The sequence below is a fragment of the Labrus mixtus genome, chromosome 7 (assembly GCF_963584025.1).
Source record: "Labrus mixtus chromosome 7, fLabMix1.1, whole genome shotgun sequence".
Classification (NCBI taxonomy): domain Eukaryota; kingdom Metazoa; phylum Chordata; class Actinopteri; order Labriformes; family Labridae; genus Labrus; species Labrus mixtus.
Genome location: NC_083618.1, coordinates 17,251,184 through 17,269,774, shown reverse-complemented (window position 1 = coordinate 17,269,774; position 18,591 = coordinate 17,251,184). Strand labels below are relative to the sequence as shown.

The 18,591-nt window shown below is 40.9% G+C and overlaps 1 protein-coding gene across 3 annotated transcripts in view; it reads right to left on the bottom strand.

The window, feature by feature from the left end:
- asic1b (acid-sensing (proton-gated) ion channel 1b) overlaps window positions 1-18,591 on the bottom strand; it is a 171,450-nt gene that overhangs the window by 53,897 nt on the left and 98,962 nt on the right. The window contains exon 1 of one of the 3 annotated variants that reach the window (XM_061043331.1): window positions 455-1,302. The exons of the other annotated variants lie outside the window; for them this stretch is intronic. Coding sequence (XP_060899314.1) covers window positions 455-1,123 — 669 coding nt within the window. The 5' untranslated portion in view covers window positions 1,124-1,302. Of the gene's footprint in view, window positions 1-454; window positions 1,303-18,591 lie in introns of those variants that run through there. 3 annotated transcript variants of the gene reach the window in all.

Below are 18,591 nucleotides of genomic sequence, written 5' to 3'. Positions count from 1 at the left end.
AGTTTTGGTTTCTATTCAGCCAACTGGAATTGGGTTTTGTCCTTATTTAATCACAATGAACCCAAACACGAGATGTGCCTTGATTTAATTAAATAACCTCCTCTCTATGATAGATTTAGGATTCTGACTTACGCCATTATCAATAAATCCAATATATCAGACAGATATGAAATAGCATATAGTGGCAACTTGTGTTGGGGAATATTAATTTAGAGATTTGAATGAATGAACTCAAACAGAAGATACTCATCAATGAAAAACTATCTACATTACATTTGAGATCCTTGTATGCAATATTTGTCTTCCATATAGGCAAATGAAATATCTTATGACGCATGAATTGCCATCTTGCCAATGTGATTTCTAATTTAGGGTCTGATGGTTCCCAGAAAGATCAAACACTGGTAAGTACTTCAAAGCATTTTCTTCTCAATGGGGTCTCAGGGCATCTTACCTCTCTGAAGTTCTCCGGTCCACAATCTAAGCCTCTGAAGTTGCACTCCAGCAGCATGTCCTCCATGCGGTGTCGAGTGCGATTGTAGAACTCATCCAGGCTGAAGCGAGAGCCCGGCGGACGATCCGGCTCGGGTGCGAGTGGGAACCCAGGCGCCATCCCTTCTTCAAATCCGAGCAGAGGGCCCATGAAAATCAGGTCACTGTAGCTCATCTGAGACTTCCGGACAAAGTTGTAGTTACAAACGGTGACAGCCGGGAAGGTCATGTTGTTGGCCACTTTTTCATCCAGCATGGTGATGCGATCGTATGCGAGATAGTAAATGATTCTGTCGGCTATCTGGAACAAGAAGGCGGACAGAGCCAAGGTGAAGACCACTGCCCAAAGACCCTGGCGAATACCGAACTTCTTGTCCTCCACAAACACATGGTTGGCGCCATGAAGGGAGCAACCGCTGAAAAAAGCAGCCAGGTCGTCCACCTCGCTGACGTCCTCCTCGTCATCGAAATCCTCGGCTCGGCTACACCCATCCAGGTAGTCCTGTGAGCCCCCGTCATCGTAACCCTTCTTCACGCGCTTGTAATGGTCTTCAAATCCGTCTTTGCCATATCCCCTGGCGGACTCGTCGTCCGAAGAAAAGGAGATGGTGCACATGATCCGGACCGGCATGGCTGCAAAATGAATGAAGTAAAAATGCTTTGAAATAAGAAAGTCAGAAGACCTGTCCTTGGATGGTCAAAGAGTCCAAAATCAGAGGGACAAAGTTGTGGTAAACTTCTAGACCATCAAAAATCGTACAATAAGAAAAGTCCAAAACGTAACAATTCTTTCATAAGATATTTCCTTAAAGATTGGTGTCAACCAAAATAAATCAAACTGTCCCAAACAAAATCAAAACATCATCTGGATCAAAGAGCAACAAGATTTAAGGAGGTAACACTTTCACCTCCCCTCTATTCACATCTCGTCTGCATCTCAACTGCCTAGCCTTGGTTTGTCCTTGTGTCTGAGGGGCAGATCTATCCCTTAGAGCAATATCCAAAGAAAGCAGAAGAAGATAAGGAGGAGGAGGAGGAGGCGGAGGAGGAGGGGAAAGGAGGTGAGGCAATGAGGAGCATAGGAGACACAATATACCCCCAGAGGGCCCGGCTACAGGTCACCGTGCTGGGGCAGAGTTTCACCGTTTACAGGAAAAAACACCAGGCTTGACGCAGTGGGAGAGAGAAAATGAGACAGAACGGCAGCCAGAGTTGCAGAAAGTAATAAATAGGCTGTTTATTTCTGCTGATATTACCGTTCGGAGTGACCTCACTCCACCCCCGAAAACACAATGATCTAAGCACAGTTGTGTAATCAAATGCAAATAATACCTAGGTGTTGATGAAATGACTACCAATGAGGAACTGGAGAAGATTAACACATCTGAAGCTAAAACATTCTTAAATGCAGTGGTTTTATTTCAAGTTCTGCTGTGATAATGTCTTTTTTCAAGTGGAGAGAACAACACTAAATAAGAAGTTTGCTTTGAGAAGATATAAAGAGGGGATGTATTAAGTTCATGTGTGGTGCCTAATTAAGAAATAAGCTGATACAAAGCAAACACCAAATGGAACGGTCAAGGAATTTAATCAGGCCTTCCATTTGCTCATTGTTATTTCAATCTAATGGCTCATTTTACAAACAGATCTCTTTCAAATTACAAAGCCTCCACATAGCTGCGGGCTGCACCTTGTAAAGCGAATTAACTGACACCAAATATGTACATGTAGTGGAAGAAGAAGAAAAACACACATCTTTAATGGATCCTCTCAATATTGGATGTGGAGATAAATGCAGATTCCCAGAGGTGGTGTTGGTTGTGATATGAAAAGGAATTGTATGAGACCGATCCATCTATATCGATCCGCTTCCATTAGACTGCTAGGATTATTTTCAAAAATATGATGGTGCCAGATAATGAAACGTTAGATCCATTCAAGAAGGATGACAGCTCTCTTTACCATAAAAAACTAACAGCTAATGATACCAACCACTAAGGAAAAGCTACATTAAACTTGTAATGCCAATAGAGAAACACATTACCCGGACTGATCCATTGTGTCAGCCTTTTGAACAGTAACAGGCCGCCAGCGTGTTTTCATGAGAGAGGGTGAGAAAGGGTGCAGACTTGGTCAATATGTGTCTAGTTGCAGCTGTGAAGATTATCCATCACAGGGAAAAAAACTGCTGCTGATAAGAGAGCAAACAAAGAAGTTGTTGCTTGGCCTTGATCCGGTTCTATCTTGGACCCTGTTTAACAGCAGCCAGCGATAGCCTCTGGTACTTGAATATGTATTAGTGATCACTAGATAGCCTCCAGCATCCAGCCTGACCTAACAAGAAGGTCACAGAGCTCCCTTGGCTGCACTTTCTCCGGGGCTTGTGAGAGGAAACATGAATATTCAAAATCATCTTGGATTTGGCACCAGACTCCAAGTTGTGAAACTGCTGTGGAGGAAATTAAACATTGCAGAGGAGTGCAGTGAACCTCTAAATAACATCAGCTGATTAGGTTAATGTACTTTGTGCGGAAATATCTTAATTACATTGTCAGGACAGATTTATCGAAGCACACAAGGTTGCTATAAATCTGTGTTTGTTATGGCAACTCTGTTTTTCTCAAAAGAGATAAATCCCAAACCAAACATGACTGTCTTACTAAATTCGTCTCCATTTATCTCTCTTTTTTTTTTATATCTTTTCATCCTTATCCTTCCAATGTCATTACTCATTGCCTTCAAATCATGTTCACTCCGTCTCATTATGTATACCGACATCCACTAGGGGGCAGCAGCAGTACATCTACTCCTTTAGATTGTGCTTTGGGTGGAAACTGCCATGACAAAGCTTTAAAAGACATGAAAGGAACTATTTTGAGAGGGTCAAGAGGCCAACATGATGACAGAAGTACTTCTGTCACTTTTAATTTTGCATGTTGAAATATCTTTTTTCCTTACAGATTTTGTTCTTTGTGTTATAAAGGATGATATTGTGGTTTTCTTAACATGGTGCTCAAGACTCAATCACAGGATTTGCCACTAGTAAGCACCAATAAGAAGCTTGTTGAGCAGTTTTTTTTATGTGCAGAAACACATTTATTTTGTGGAATGCTTTTTATTGAAAAGCCTATCCTCAAAATACTAAGAAACACATTTCATCAGAACCCTTTGACAAGAAACTATCCGAATGATATGAACTAATCCAGCACTTATTTCTCTGTAAGTATACCTTTAAATGTATGCCCTGGTGGTCTAAGGAGTAAAGGTCACAGACCATTCACAAACCAACCACAGATTCAAATCAATGAGACCTTTGGTACATGTTGTTCCCCATTTCCTCTCAAATTAATTTCCCCTCATGTCAATCAAATAAAAAAAAAAGCCTTTAATGGCTCCAAAAAAGGATCATCAAGGCCAATTACCTGTGCTTTTAGCTTCCAGGAGAAATAATTTGTTTTAACAGATGAACCTTAAACCCTGCCAGAAAACATAAAAAAAAAGAAAAAAAGAGATGTGTTTTTTGGGGCCATTTTTCCATCGGGTCAAAAGGTGGCAGTGTTGTGATGTGAAGGCTGCTCTGTCACTTTAACAATGCATACCTCAGGGGCGAAGATTTCTACAAGGCCACACATTTCGCCATGGTCAGAGTGAGAAGAGCGCAGGGCAGATGAGAAGAGCGGTTTAACACTCTCTTTCAAGTCCCTCTCACCAGCTCACAGCTAGGATCAACCTGGCGTTGCCATGGATACATCCTGGCCGTCAGCGAGAGAGGATGCACAAAGCCCATTACTCAGAACATGCAGATAGTAACACACGCACACACACACACACACACACGCACGCACGCGCGCACACACACACACACACACACACACACACACACACACACACACACACACACACACACACACATTCAAACATTCACAAACTGAAAAACATGGATAAATGCACGGTTTCTCTACTGCTTTCTCTATTATACACAAACAGACACACACACATGCACGCACACAAACACACACACGACTAGATCGGCGCTTGATACTCCCAAATAATTTATGCAAACGTCATGAATCTGATTTGAGTCAAGATTTGACATCAGCAGAGTGATTTAAAATAAAGATATTACAAAAAAAGCTGACACACAAAGATATTAACTTGCTCCGAGGCAGCACTCAATCAATAGTCTAGCATTCATATTCTTAGGTTATTGTGTGATTCAATGGATCCGGCCTGCATCAGAAAAAAAAAACAAACAAAGAGCCAGGTAACCAAGCACCACGCTCTGTCTTTTTCCCATAAGATGCTGCTGTGGTAGAATGAGACGGAGGCCAACAGCAGTGACGCTTTTCTCCAAAACACAATATTCTGTCCTCACCTTTCAGCAGAGGCCATCACTATCTGATACACAGTGTGTTAGACCTCAAAGCTCCCCTGCTGGGTGGAAGTAATATGCTGAGAACAATGACCTATTTCTTTTTAAGTGAGTAGCTTTACCCAAACAACACATTTCTCATTTAAAAAGGCACTGAGGTGATCCGTGGTTTAATGACTTGTCTATGAAACGGTTGAAAAGAAGAAAACCAGTCCAGGGATAAGAAGCGGCTGGGCACGCTTTACCTTTCCTGGGAATAGATAACGCTCAAGATAATATGTGGTTTTTTTTTTACCAACTAGTCTCATGGGGCCAGCTCTTTATGCTGGTAGCCAAACATCTAGCTAAAACATACTTCATTTCTGTACTGAATATATGACTTGACTTACACTTCACCAGTATCGGAAACGCATCAGATACAATGTGTATCATATACAGTAGTTTCATTTTTTAAAAGACTGATAAACAGAAAAATACCCTCTTCTAAGGACAAACAAATGATGCTTTCAATGTCAGACCTGTGAATTGACTTGCATACTCGCTAATATATAACCATGCAATTATGATTGTATAGGATGTATTTCCGGTACTGGTATCAGTAGCAAAAGAAATAAAGAGCTACATCCTGTCTGCAGGGAAATATCAGAGCTTAATAAATAATTGTACATCTTCAGTACGGAAAGAGACAAGTTCAAGACAGACTAGTGTCAAATAACTCATACAACATTTCTAGCTTTTATTTTTGGGGCTCTATTGTAGAGACAGGACAGTGGATAGAGTCTGATATCAGGGAGAGAGAGAGTGGGGATTGACATGCGGGAAAGGAGCCACAGGTGGGATTGGAATCCTGGTTGTCCGCTTCAAGGACTACAGCTTCTGTACATGGAGCGCTCAAACTAACCAATAGGCCACAGGCGCACTTGATACACATGATACACACTCATGCCATCGTTTCAAGCCTCTCCTTTTTTCCACATAGTGAATAAAAAGTTCAAAATAAGAGACCCCTGGTGTGATACAGCCATCACAGGTGAAATAAAAGTCACATTAAACTGTAAAAGTACTAAGTGACAGGTTTAAAGCAAAGCTCCCCGTGTGCTCTGAAGATATATGAGGTAAACACACAGTGGCACCAGAGCAGCTCCTTTAAACCTGACCTTGTGTTACAGCAGATTCAGGGACAATGATAAAAAGACAGTCTCGCTGCAGTGGATTCACAGTCATGTGTGCTGCCTCGTAAGCTTTCATCAGAGGCATAATGCCAAAGTGCCGCTTTTCTGACTGCTGATCACTGCTGGTGATTTGGATGTGCATTCAGAATGAAAGCTGAAGACCAATCTCAGCCTTGCATAACCATCAAGAATTTGAAAGTCGATTTAGCATCAGCAAACAGACAGCTCGGATGAATATCTGGATTGTTTTTTAATGCTTAAAGATTCTATCCATCTAGATCAAAACAAACTGACGTATAAAATCTGACTATCAATAGCTCGACAAGGTTTGCTGCATGATTGATTTTCCACCTTATTACTATCCTTTTAAAGATACTTATTTTTGGCTTTTTGTGCCTTTATTGTAGAGATAGGAAAGTGGATAGAGTCGGAAATCAGGGAGGGAAAGTGGGGAATGACGTGCAGGAAAGGAGCCACAGGTCGGATTTGAGCCCGGGCCGTCCGCTTGGAGGACTAAAGCATCCATACATGGGGTGCGCGCACTAACCACTGAGCCACCAGTGCCCCTTTATTACTACCTTATTAATGGGGCTAGACAGTCTATACTGGGGTGAGCTGAAAAGAGCTAAGACAGGACAACACCCATCCAAAAAGTCCTCTAGAGCTACAGCTTGTAAAGATTTTCATAATGAATGATTATGCTCAAAGACAAGTGGTTTGCACTAAAAGCTATCAGACAGCGCCACAATCACAGGTGGAATAAAAGGACACATGTCCTTAGATACTGTCTAAATATTGGGATCCTGAAATAGTTGTGCACAGAGTGAATTAAGAGAGAGAGAGTGGGAAGTTTAAAACCTGGCCCCTTTATCGCTTACGTGGCCTAAAATTCACAAAATGAAGTGGATTCGTATTATCGGCTTGAGAGAATTATAAAAAATGGTCAGACAAAGACTCCCACCTTAAGGGAGTGTGCGACTGATGTTACCCAAGGTCACGACCATCTGACAAACTCTCACAGTTTAAACTGGAATCAGCTGCATGAACTGTTCATTTTATGTAAAAAACAAAAAACTAAATATAAAATAAGTAAAAACATGGTTCAACACAGTTTGTCCAAAAAACAACTTTGCACCAAGAACAAAGAAAAGTATATATAAATATCATTTGAGGGTTTGTCCAGTAAGATTTTTTTGTTATTTGATTAAGATTTAATACATTATCTAAATTTTATGTGTACAGTTTTTTAGTAAAACAATCAACTGATATGACTTTTTTTTATTGGAACCAGCATTTATTGGAAATAAAAGAAACTACAGCTCAAGACTTGATTTCTTTGGCTGAAAAGGTCTCTTAGATTCACTTTGTACTTGTAGCATTCTTGTGTTTCAGCCGACTGGGATGCAGATAATAAAACTGCAATATGAAAAGTTTAAACCAAGCCCCAAATTTTCAGTTTTATTCCCACACTATGCATGCATTTGCTCACTTTATCTCCATTTAATCTGACTCGTCAGTGCTAGGAGTTGCTCACTGTGGGATTATGGTCTGTGTAAGGCATAAAGTCAAACAGAATAGGGATGCTTCATCTGTAAAAGCCAACAGCTGAGGGGTAGAAACTGTTTCTTGCAGCAGCTGGTTCATGTCACTACCTCTGTACTGTAACTCTGCAGAGCAGATCTTGCTTTTTCAACGCACTGACACGGCCAACAAAAGCTCTCAAGGAACACCCCTCCACGGTGAGGGAGGTGCTACATTTTTCTGCAGGTTTCTGCCCACCTCCACCCACCGTAGTGCCTCGGCCAGGTCACCAACAATGAAGCAATGTGACCTAAAACACACAGTGCTCCTTAGTGACCAGTACATTGAGATGCAGACAGAAGTAGCAGGAACACGTTGCATCTCAAGTGGTGTTGCTATTTATGACGTGCTTGAAATTTACACCATGTAGTGATGGTTATCTAATGATGATAGCAGCTGGCAGAAGCCAGACTGTCAAGTGTTCTTGGTGTAAAAAAAACCCAGCTAGACCAGACTGAAACAGAGATCGAAGCGGAGGGATGTTGCTAAGGTCAGTGCAATTAGCGCTGCATTGAAGTTGTTGATGGATGCCAGATGGAATTTATAGCAGAAGTAGGGAATCGATGGAGATATCATATGTCTGCTTTTGAAATCAATGGAATCCATAACAACTCCAGCTGGTTCACATGGGAGACACTTCAGAGCCGCCACGCTTTCCCTGTTCTTGATTGACATGTCAGATGTGAACAGAGCCGCGGTCAGAGGTCAAAGAGAGCCGTTCTTTGATTGGCTCTCTCTCCTGCGGCATTACACATCAGCACCAGCTCCTCTCTGAATGTGATTATCACTCAGTCCAACCCATTACCCCTTTGCTGAGGTCCCTTTTCGTCTCCTGCCTTTCTTTTCACCTTTTACAAATCGGCTTTAACCCGTTCTATCTGTGTTCGATTCAGTCTGACTCTATCGCTCACAACTTCCCTCCGTCCTCTACCTCTCCTTCCCTCCCTCCCCCCCTCCTTCTCTGTCTCTCCATATCTTTCTATTACGAAGATGAGTATCCAGTGGGACAACATGCTGCCTTTTAACACAAGAGCCGTGAGCGACACAGTTATCAAGCTGAATGGTTTAAATATGTCACTTGGTGGCATTTTCACAAAAAGCAATTCATAAGGGCTGGCCTGGAGTCACAGCTTGGGGATCTCTACACTAATATCAGTGATTACTGAGTCAGCTTTTAGGACCCCCTCTGCATCATTTCATACATACCAACCAAAGCGAAACTAACCTCTTTTTTATCCTTTAAATTATTCAATTTAAATCCTTCACAAAGACAGCTTGATTTGCATGTTGTAAAAGTCACCTTATGTTTATAATTCATAGACATGAGGCTGTGTTGAGTTTCTTCTCTGGTTCAGAAATAATGTGTTCATCTGTATATTGTCATTATTTCTGTCTGACACCAGTGTAAATAACACGATGGAACTATGTGACATTCCTGACATTAGCTGTGTAACTCTTTTTGTCAGACAGGCCATATCAGATTTTGTCGCTGCTATTTTTTTCAAGCCTGTCACTGCATGTGCTGTTATATATTCAGGGAGAAACTCGGGTCTCAGTGTATGATTTTCATTATGGTTTTGAAAAAAAAAGTCATTAATTTTGCGCCGCTCTAAATTTAGACTCGAGTTGCTCGAAACTCAGCATGGATTGTGACTTTGCTTCTCGTCACACAGCGTGAGACCTCTGGGTTTTTTTCCCCTCAGATTTAAAGGAGGCAGTGATGACTGATGCTCTCCACAAAAAATGAGTAGTTAACAAACTTGACAAGTTTGACATGTTTGTTCTTCAAACTTTAAGTCTTGAAAAGCTTCTTCCACAGATATTTTCACTAATAAGGGAAAAATCTAACTTTGTGCAAGTAGATTAGAAGTTCTTCTAGATAGTTCCTGAGCCCAAGTAATCCACGACATATCAAAGAGTACAAACGTGCATAAGCTCTAAAGAAAAAAGATGTGTGGCGTCAAATTCATTTTATATATATTAGTTGAACCATCTAGAAGTGACAGTCCAAGGTTGAGTAGGGTCTAACTTGGAATATGTGTAATGATAAAAGCCTAGCACATGGCGCACATCTTTTATAATTCTTTCTCAAATGCACATAAAATATTCTCAAAATTCAATCATGTTTAATTCTTCCTGCCTTGTGGATCTAAAAAAAGTTTATATCCTGGCACATTGTCAGGCTTTGGGTAAAAAGCTCATCTCTACAGCTAACTCTTATGATCACAGAGCAACAGGATAATATCCGCCATAAAAATGATCCTGCCCTGATGAGTCACAGCTTGGCTCAAACTCACACCAGCATTGGGTTAAATCAGTTAGGAGCTGGAGCACACATCACTGCTGCTCCTGAGGCCAGAGGGCAAACAAGGCTGGACTCTCTGGCTGCAGGACAACTCACCATCATCACTGTGGATTGAATACAAGCATGTCAGGGCACAGCTGGATGGGAGTATGTGCATTCTGTGAAAGAACAGTCAGTGCCAATCTGTGTTTTTTTTTTTTTTTGCTATGTCCTCAACAGATTTTCACACACAAGTTAATAAATACACCAGCCTGGTTTATGGGTCTACATAAAAGACAATCTTGACAGCCCTGTAGATTCCTTGAGCACATGCAGGGTTTTGCTCTTAATTCAGCCATTAAAATAATGCGACATCTGATTCAACATTCAAAGTAAAGCAGCATCATTTGCATTGATAAGCAGCTTCTGGTTAGACATTAAAAATAAAGTTTGCTGACAGGCATTTGACATTTTAGGACTTTCGTTGATGACACAATAACAAACATGTGGTAATATTTTCTAAATTGTGTTTTTGTTATGTTTAGACACCAACAATGATCTTTTTCTTAAACTCGACCAGGCAAAGTTTGGTTTTAAATGAATTCTAATGTAAATACACATGTACGTTTTGTAACCAACTTAGCAAATATGCTATGATAGAAATGTTCTGCTACTGTTAGGCATATTTGAATGTCCATTAGGCCACTGTTTTTAGCATTGTATGTGTATTTGTCAGTTTGTAAACCGACTCGCCATGAAAGGCTGCACAAACTGATTTATAAATTATGAATAAAGTTATGTACAAATGAATCTGAGGTTAGAATAAAATAGCTTAAAAAAGTTAACTTCTTGTTCCACACAAGAATTAAACTACTGCCTTGTGAATTAAAATGATTACTGACCAATCAGTTACCCTAGATCAGAGCCTGATGAAGACTTCCATGCTATTTGTAAGAAAGTCAGGCAATAAACCATACGTATGAAACACTGGCTTTACCTTGGTTTTTACTTATGAAAAGGCCTCAGGCCAAACTGTCGTATTGACAAGTTGAGAGAGAAAACTTGAGGACAGAGGGGCTGAAAAAACACAGATTGGCTTGGCACATTTCTTTCTTGATTCAAACCATGTATTGAAATGTGTGTATACAACTCTTCCCTGACGATGATGTGTTGTGCATCAATGGTATATCAAAACAATAACCACCCAGAAACAATCCTACATGGGAACCTACAGCCACATATTTCAAAAGATACTGACCAAGCTGCCGTAATAAACACCTTGGGAGTGGAAAGAGGTTTCTGTCCTTTAGTTACGACTTCACACACATTCAAACACATCCCTATCTGTGATGCTCAGACATGCTGTGATGTTGACAACTACTCCATCACTGCCACAAAATATACAGGACCCCTAGCAGGTGGCAAACAAATATTTTGTGGTGTCCCACAGCCATTCCTCGACAGATGATGGACGGCTAGCTAAGGCAAGATTCGCCCAACTCATCACAGCCAATCCCCAGTGCGTGTCAGAGCGAAACACATGTTGCAACTCTGCTCGTGCCTTTAGCATTCAGAGGTGATACCTCTCAGGAACTCTCAGGAGTGTCGTGGGGAGGTGAAGGGAAAAGCAAGTGAAAGGAGAGAGGTGAAGAAAGAGAAAAGGTACAAGAGGGGAGGGAAAGTAGGGTTGGGAAGAAAGACTAGAGGTAGCAAAAAGGGTGAGTGAGAGGGAGGGCGGGAGCCAGATGCCGGGGCTCAGATCTATTTGTCATGTCAGATAATATGACAAGCGCTCCAAGGGGGAGTTTATAACTAGATTATTGGAGTACCTCGATTTATTTGCAGGACTAAGAGAGCAAACAGTTGCGGGAGCCTGACGTTTTCATCACTTTTAAGAGCAAGATTAGATTTAGTTAATTTGCTAACCTGATTATATTGTGTCTTTGAATAAACCTTAAAATTTGTCAGAGACGTGGATAGTTTGGCTAATAGGGGCGGTATCAGCAAGGGTTGTAAATCTCTCCAATTTTGCTGAGAGGGCTGATTTACAACCTCGATCCTGTAGGCTCTCTAGCTATTGAAACATCCATCCATCCATCCATCCAGCCATCAATCCATCCATCCAGCCATCAATCCATCCACTGATAAATGATCACTAATCTGTCTGCTACATTTTACACGCTTGCATTACAGCTTTTACTACAGTTATTTCATACCGCAGAGACTACAATTTCAACCCAAAGCAAATCAATTTCCATCCAACGGTGGAGTAGGTGGGTGGAAAGTTTAAGTCACACATTATTCAGCAAAACCTCAGCTTCCAATAACATCATAATGAGTCTGTGCCCTGGTGACTGCTCATTCCTGTAAGTGTAACCAAGGGGCCCAACAAGGGGACAACATTGTTAAAGAGAGCTGTTGCTGCTAAATCTCAAGAGTTATTTTTGTATTTTTCTAAATCCACTCAAGGTATGAAACCAGAAATGACAAGGAGTCCAATATGAGGACAGTTAAAAAAAAAAAAAAATCATCTGCTATGACTGTGAGTCATTGTGATGGGCTCATCTCACAGGCTATCCTTCATTAGCAGAGGTGAGTCATGTTGTTATTGTAAGCACCTACGTCACTCTCCAAAATGAAACTGAGCCCCCACATGGAGATCTTCAGGGTTGACATGATCCTGTAGCCCAATAAAGAAAATGACATAAGCCTGGTCACTTTTCTCGCAAAAACAAATTGGATTTCTTTCTTTGAAAATTCTGGTTTGAATAAAATAAGTTCCATGGTAAACAAAGCTTTTTGTTACTCAAGCTTTGTCCCATGAGCTGCCCCTGATATCTTCCTGAGTTCACAGGGATCACAGCTGGAGAAGGCTGGACATGATGATGTTAAAGTACAAGACAGAACCTGCCATTATATCAATGCTGTAATAATGAAGATTGCCCCAGTCGTGCACTGCAATGACCAGCTGGTCGCTCACAGGTTCGCTCAGTTGCACACAGATCGTGTGACATTAATGTCATCGCCCCTGCTATATCCATCACATAGATTTTTTCTGATTATTACCTGCTGTGTTTTCACATTGGCTCACTCCGACTTCACGCTGACATTTTACGAGGGGCAGGCAGGAAAGATTCCAGGTGAAAAGTTGAAGTGAAAAAATCTATAGGTTGTGATAAAAACATTCAGCTCAGTCAGAAATCTTTGGGAAATTTTCAGGAGCTTTTTGTGTGTGTGTGAAAATACCTCATGACTAATGAATGCCACTCATTGTGATCTATTTAATATTCGAATGCAGTATCCATTCTGCACGTAAAAATCCCCCAAACTAACCCGTTCTGTTTAATTCTGGCATGGTACAGATGTTCAACAATGTGTTCTGTCCCAATGAAATCAACAAATTAAACAAAAACTGTGTTAATGAATAACTTACAGACCTTAGGCTTGTAACAAAATACATCACCTTGGCATGAATATAGTATCATCAGCAACAAAATACCAAACAGTCAATATCAGCAGCAACGGCTGCAGTTTTATTAAGACGCTTAATTTTTTTGTAAGTCATGTAAAACATAACATTTTCAGGAATGGGGTATAAGTGGCATAATTGATGTCTTATGACATAATGCCAAAATCTCTTAAGCATGTTTAAACCACATCACCCATCTCACAAAAACCTAAAAAATAACGCATTGACCCTGAGATAAATGATCCAGAAGTTATTTTCAGTTTTAAGACTTTCTTCTCTTGCAGCACTTTATCTACACTGTTTTTTCGCTTATGTGTTTTCTGCAAACTGATTGAAAAAAAACCCTTTCTTTTATGAGGTCCCAGAGAAGGTCTTGAGAATTAATGTGAAGTTTAATTTTGTACATTTACCTCCTCAGCCTCAAATGAGCTGTAGATTAGAGTGTCATCAACTGGTGAAGATTAGGATCTAGACAGGCCTTGACAAGGGCTCAGTGTACGAGATTTACCATTTCCACATCCCAAATAAGGGCCTGGCTGCTGATGAGAAGGTGGCAAAATCAATACACCCTCCTCGTTCCCATGCTCGCTTGGAGCACGAGGCACTAAAAGAGGGTCAATGATTTAGCGCATCGCTCGCTGGAGGAAATTAATAAACATGAGAGTACCGGGTGATGCTTTGGCATGTATGCCGTTCACATCAGAGAGGTGAGAATGATCAGGAAAGTTAATTTAGCCTGCTAAGATATCCAGCACAGAGAGATGGAAGGTCACTTCTATTTCATCATGGTCGGGTACTCAGCTCTGCATCTCTTTCTCTCTTTGTTTCTTTTTGCATGGTATTATGGACCATGGAGAAAGACTGTTTTTTTCTGCTGTATCTTCTCACCAAGTATTGGGCTGTAATTCAAATCTATCCAAACTTTCCATTTCACATGTGTGAATTCACCAACTTGCTGAAAACAGGATGGTACATCGGGATTAATATGGTAGAGGCAGGAATATAATCAAATCTGTGTATTAGAAAATAGTACTTTCAGAGTAAACCCACATGGCGTCTGCATCAACAAGAGGCAGTCATTAAACCATGTCCCGAGGAGGTGCAGCAGCAGCAGCAGCAGCAGCTTCAACACGTTTGGTATTACTCCACCATGCCCAATTTACAAGCCAGATGATATTTGCATCAGTGCAAAAGGATTCCTTGGTGAAAACACAGCTTAGGGAAGAAGCACATCTTCTGTTATCTGACTGATAAGGACAGCACTACTCGCATCTTCAGTTATCTTTTTTTTTTGCTATTTTTTTCTGCCTCTAGAGTAAGCTCCTTATACAGTATGTTTCCCCCCTCTGTATAATTAATCTAAGAGTTTAAAATGGCCGTATGCTTACACTTTATTTCAATGACTCAATGCCTATGTAGTTTTTTATTTTACCATTCCAAAGTTGACATCTTCTTTAAAATGTACAAACGGCTACTTATTCAAGGAGTTGAACTGATTGCCCTTTTCCTTTCTGAGTAACTTTGAGACACTTCACTAAGGGGATCGAAATCCTGCCTCAAAGGGGCGGTACTTCAGTGCTCTTTGATAAATGCTGCAGGCAGCTACCTGGCTGGATGAGTTAAAAATCACAGAAAAAAAGACTGTACTGTACAGGGAGTCTGGGTTCATTAGGGGGGCTCTGTGCTCAGAGAGCTGAGAGACATGATGAAGTGAAGTCAGCTGCAGCTGGCTGAAGTATAAAAAGTCACCCAAATGAAAACCAAAGCATGTTATTCATCAGACGAAATAAAGCCTTTGCTAACCAGGAACTTTCAAGTGAATGACTGTAGGAAGCTTTGATGTGAGTTGACAAGGAGCAAGTAATGAGGAGGTTGACGTTGCTCAAACTGAAGCCCCCCCCCTCCTCCCAAACCTCTTAATTATAAATGGCAATAATTGGAAGTCCCTGTGTTCATACTGAGGATGGCACTCATTAGGAGTTAATTGATACAGATATGGACAGTGACTCTCATTTTTCAAGATCGATACTTACTGATGCTCTTATTGATATAGAAATAGAAAAAAAAGATTGGAAAACATTATCTCATTAAACTGCTCTACTGATGTACTCTTGAATATTGGGCTGACGACGCTGAAACCTGACAAGAGAGATGCTCTCGATTTCACAACTAAACATTAGCAGAACACACACTTTTACTTTTACCTTCTCAGGCAGTGGAAATCTGATGATTTTACATTCCATATAAAGAAAGGTTTTATAATGCTTGTGTAACAGGGAAAAACTTAAGACCCATGCAGGCTAACAGAACATTAGTTTGTGAGGCCAGTAAACTCAAACTGCACTGCTTAAAATGTCTAGAATGTTGTATTTGTTTCATGAGGTTGCGAAGAATTAATACACAACTAAAGCCGGGCGTGCACTGAACGATTGTATACACATTTTTCAAACTGAGTGGTATGTCTGACAGTGAAAAGAAAAACAGAGGGCGCCAACATCAGGGATGTGCGCTACCAGTCTACTAAAAAGTTAAACGTTGTCACTCTCGCTAGTTGGCAACATAAATTACTAATAAGTTAAATTAATTATTGTTATTTTAAACATTGGCCCTCAATGCTGGTCAAAAGTTGTTCTCAAACTTTAGCTGCCACTAGCCAGGGCTATAGCCACAGACTGGCTGTATGCCTGGCTAATGGGCCTTCTCTTCTGGTTGTACTGCCTGAATTTAAACCAGCACAGTGAATGGATAGCATCTTATTAAAGGAGTATGGTCTAGCAGTAATATATTCTAGAAAACTGAGATAAATATGTAGGCTGTCAGGTTGAGCTGGCATATCACTGGAGCACAGACGTGGACGATAACTTGCAAGGAGGAGCGAAGGCTGGAGGTGCTAGCACGGCTAATGTTAGCAACACTCTGCAAATTAAATTCAATGGTTCATCTGCACACAATCTTAAAGAAATTGTGCTCAACTCTGACTCTTTTTCAGAGTGATTTCTTACCTTTAGACAAGTCAGCTAGTCTGAATTAAAAAAATTTAACCAACTACGTAATTAGTTGCGAAACACAATATTAAAGTTTCTCACTGCTGCTTTGAGTTTGATAAGAAAGCCCATGCTTTTCAATGTTTTGCTCCGTCAACCATGAAGCCCAGAAGGTAAATGAACAGATATAGTATGCAATTGCAAACTGTTAGACACCCGCAGCTAGACATCATTAGGGGATGGTTCGGGATATGCCAGCTTCATTCTGCTACATTTAAATGTATTCACACTGAATTACTTGCAGCACTATAACACTGTTTTTCAAATCAATTATCAACCCTTTTTCCAGTACTGACCAGTAAGCCACCAGAACTAATTAAGCACTGGCTCTGAATACCCATCCCCAGCTAATACTTAGTGTGGATCCATCTGTTGATACCGCTTGTCTAGCATTTCTAACACCAAGTGCCCCTGTGTGAACTGGGGCTTCACATTAGCCTCCTGCTCATCACTGAATCCCTACACCAGCTGGGAGAATCTGTGCAGCCAGAGGAAATAAGACATCATCTAAGCTAACACATTAAACCCATTGAAGTGCTGCACTTGACCCTGCTCTTGAGCCAGGCACTTAACCCTGAGCTGCTCCAGTAGAGCTGCTGCTGCAGACAGACACAATGCATTCCTTTCTTTTAGTATGTTACTCCTGACTTTTTTTTAACCAGTTTGTCACCCATAGGAACTCGACTGAGGCAGCATCAGCAATGAAAACAATGAGACAAAGCAACGTGGGGGGGAAAAAACCACACACTTGATTTCAGTTGGGACGCCTCGACTCAGATCCAGAAAAGAACGAGAACTGTAAGTGAAATGTGTTTGAAACAAATGCAAGAGGCATAAAGTGTGAGAAAACAAATTGTGATGTGTTTTGTTACAGCTGCTCTGCTTATTCTTACTTGACTTAGCTGTCAGTTTAGATGGCATCAGATATGGGTCGCATCCTGAAATAGATACAATCAGTCATCCCCCCAAAAAGGAAACATGAGCAGAGATTCAGAAATGAGCAGAGAAGACTACAGCAGGAATATACTTATCATTATGCTGTTAGCTTGCTTTGCAATCGCGTCAGTAAACATTGTGAGGAAAGTTAAACATAAGCCAGTGAGAAATACTTACAAGCTAAAAAAAACAGCAAATTATAACTAATGAGAGCAAATTGCAGCAGTACTCTCACATGAAAAGGGTTTGAAAGGCTTTGGTTTTAGCTGGATAATAGGGGTTTTGACAGAGATAGACTATAACAACAAACTTCTTTCTTGCTTGCCGTGAAAAGGAGTGGAGGACTGTGATTAAACAGGCACAAAGTAATTGATATTCCTCGCAGGACCCCGGGACTCTGCCAAAAGAGAGATGGGGGAAGACGGAGAAGAAGGGAAAAACGGAAATGTATTACTCAACGTCAGTAATGACCATAAACATATAAATCACAGGGCACCGGGGCTGTTACTGGGAAAATGAATCAGGCGCGGCTGTGAGAGGGAAGGTTGAAGGGAGCACATGAGGGATGAAGGAAGGGATAGAGGAGCGGAAGAAGTGAGGAAATAAGGGGAAACTGGCAGGCTCAAACAACACTGCACTGCAGGGTGTCTGCCGGTGTTATATCACTGCTCACAAACCTACAAATTACAATTACTGACACGTCTCTGCAGAGGATTTCTTTTGATGCTCAATGCTTGCTGCATGATTTATTAAACCCTGACTTAATTTTTCGGTAGTCATGCTATAATAAAACTCCATACTCATCTTTTTTATCGCCTTATTATAGTGTCACTGCAGGTGATTTGATAGTAGTCAAAGCATTAAGGAGGCCTGTGACTAACCTTGTATGTCATTATCAAAAGAACAAGCAGCTGGACAGTTTACCCCCTACAGATGCCGATGGGGCCAATCAGCTGACGAGCAGCAAATCAATCATGATTACCTAGCTTCAAAAAAGATCAATGGAGTTAATGACCAGTGTGACTTTGTCTTGATCCACATGAGAAAACAAGGACACATACATGAGGGACACTGTTTTAACACATCACCTCTGGTGCTTTGTCAGCATTTATCATCACTGGAGGTTGACCAATAGTGGATTTTTTAAAATCCTATATGATAACGATTGTTTAGAGCAGTAACAAGCTGAGAGCTGCTTAATCGTCCAATAACCCATCTGAAGAGTCTAATGGCTTCCTTTC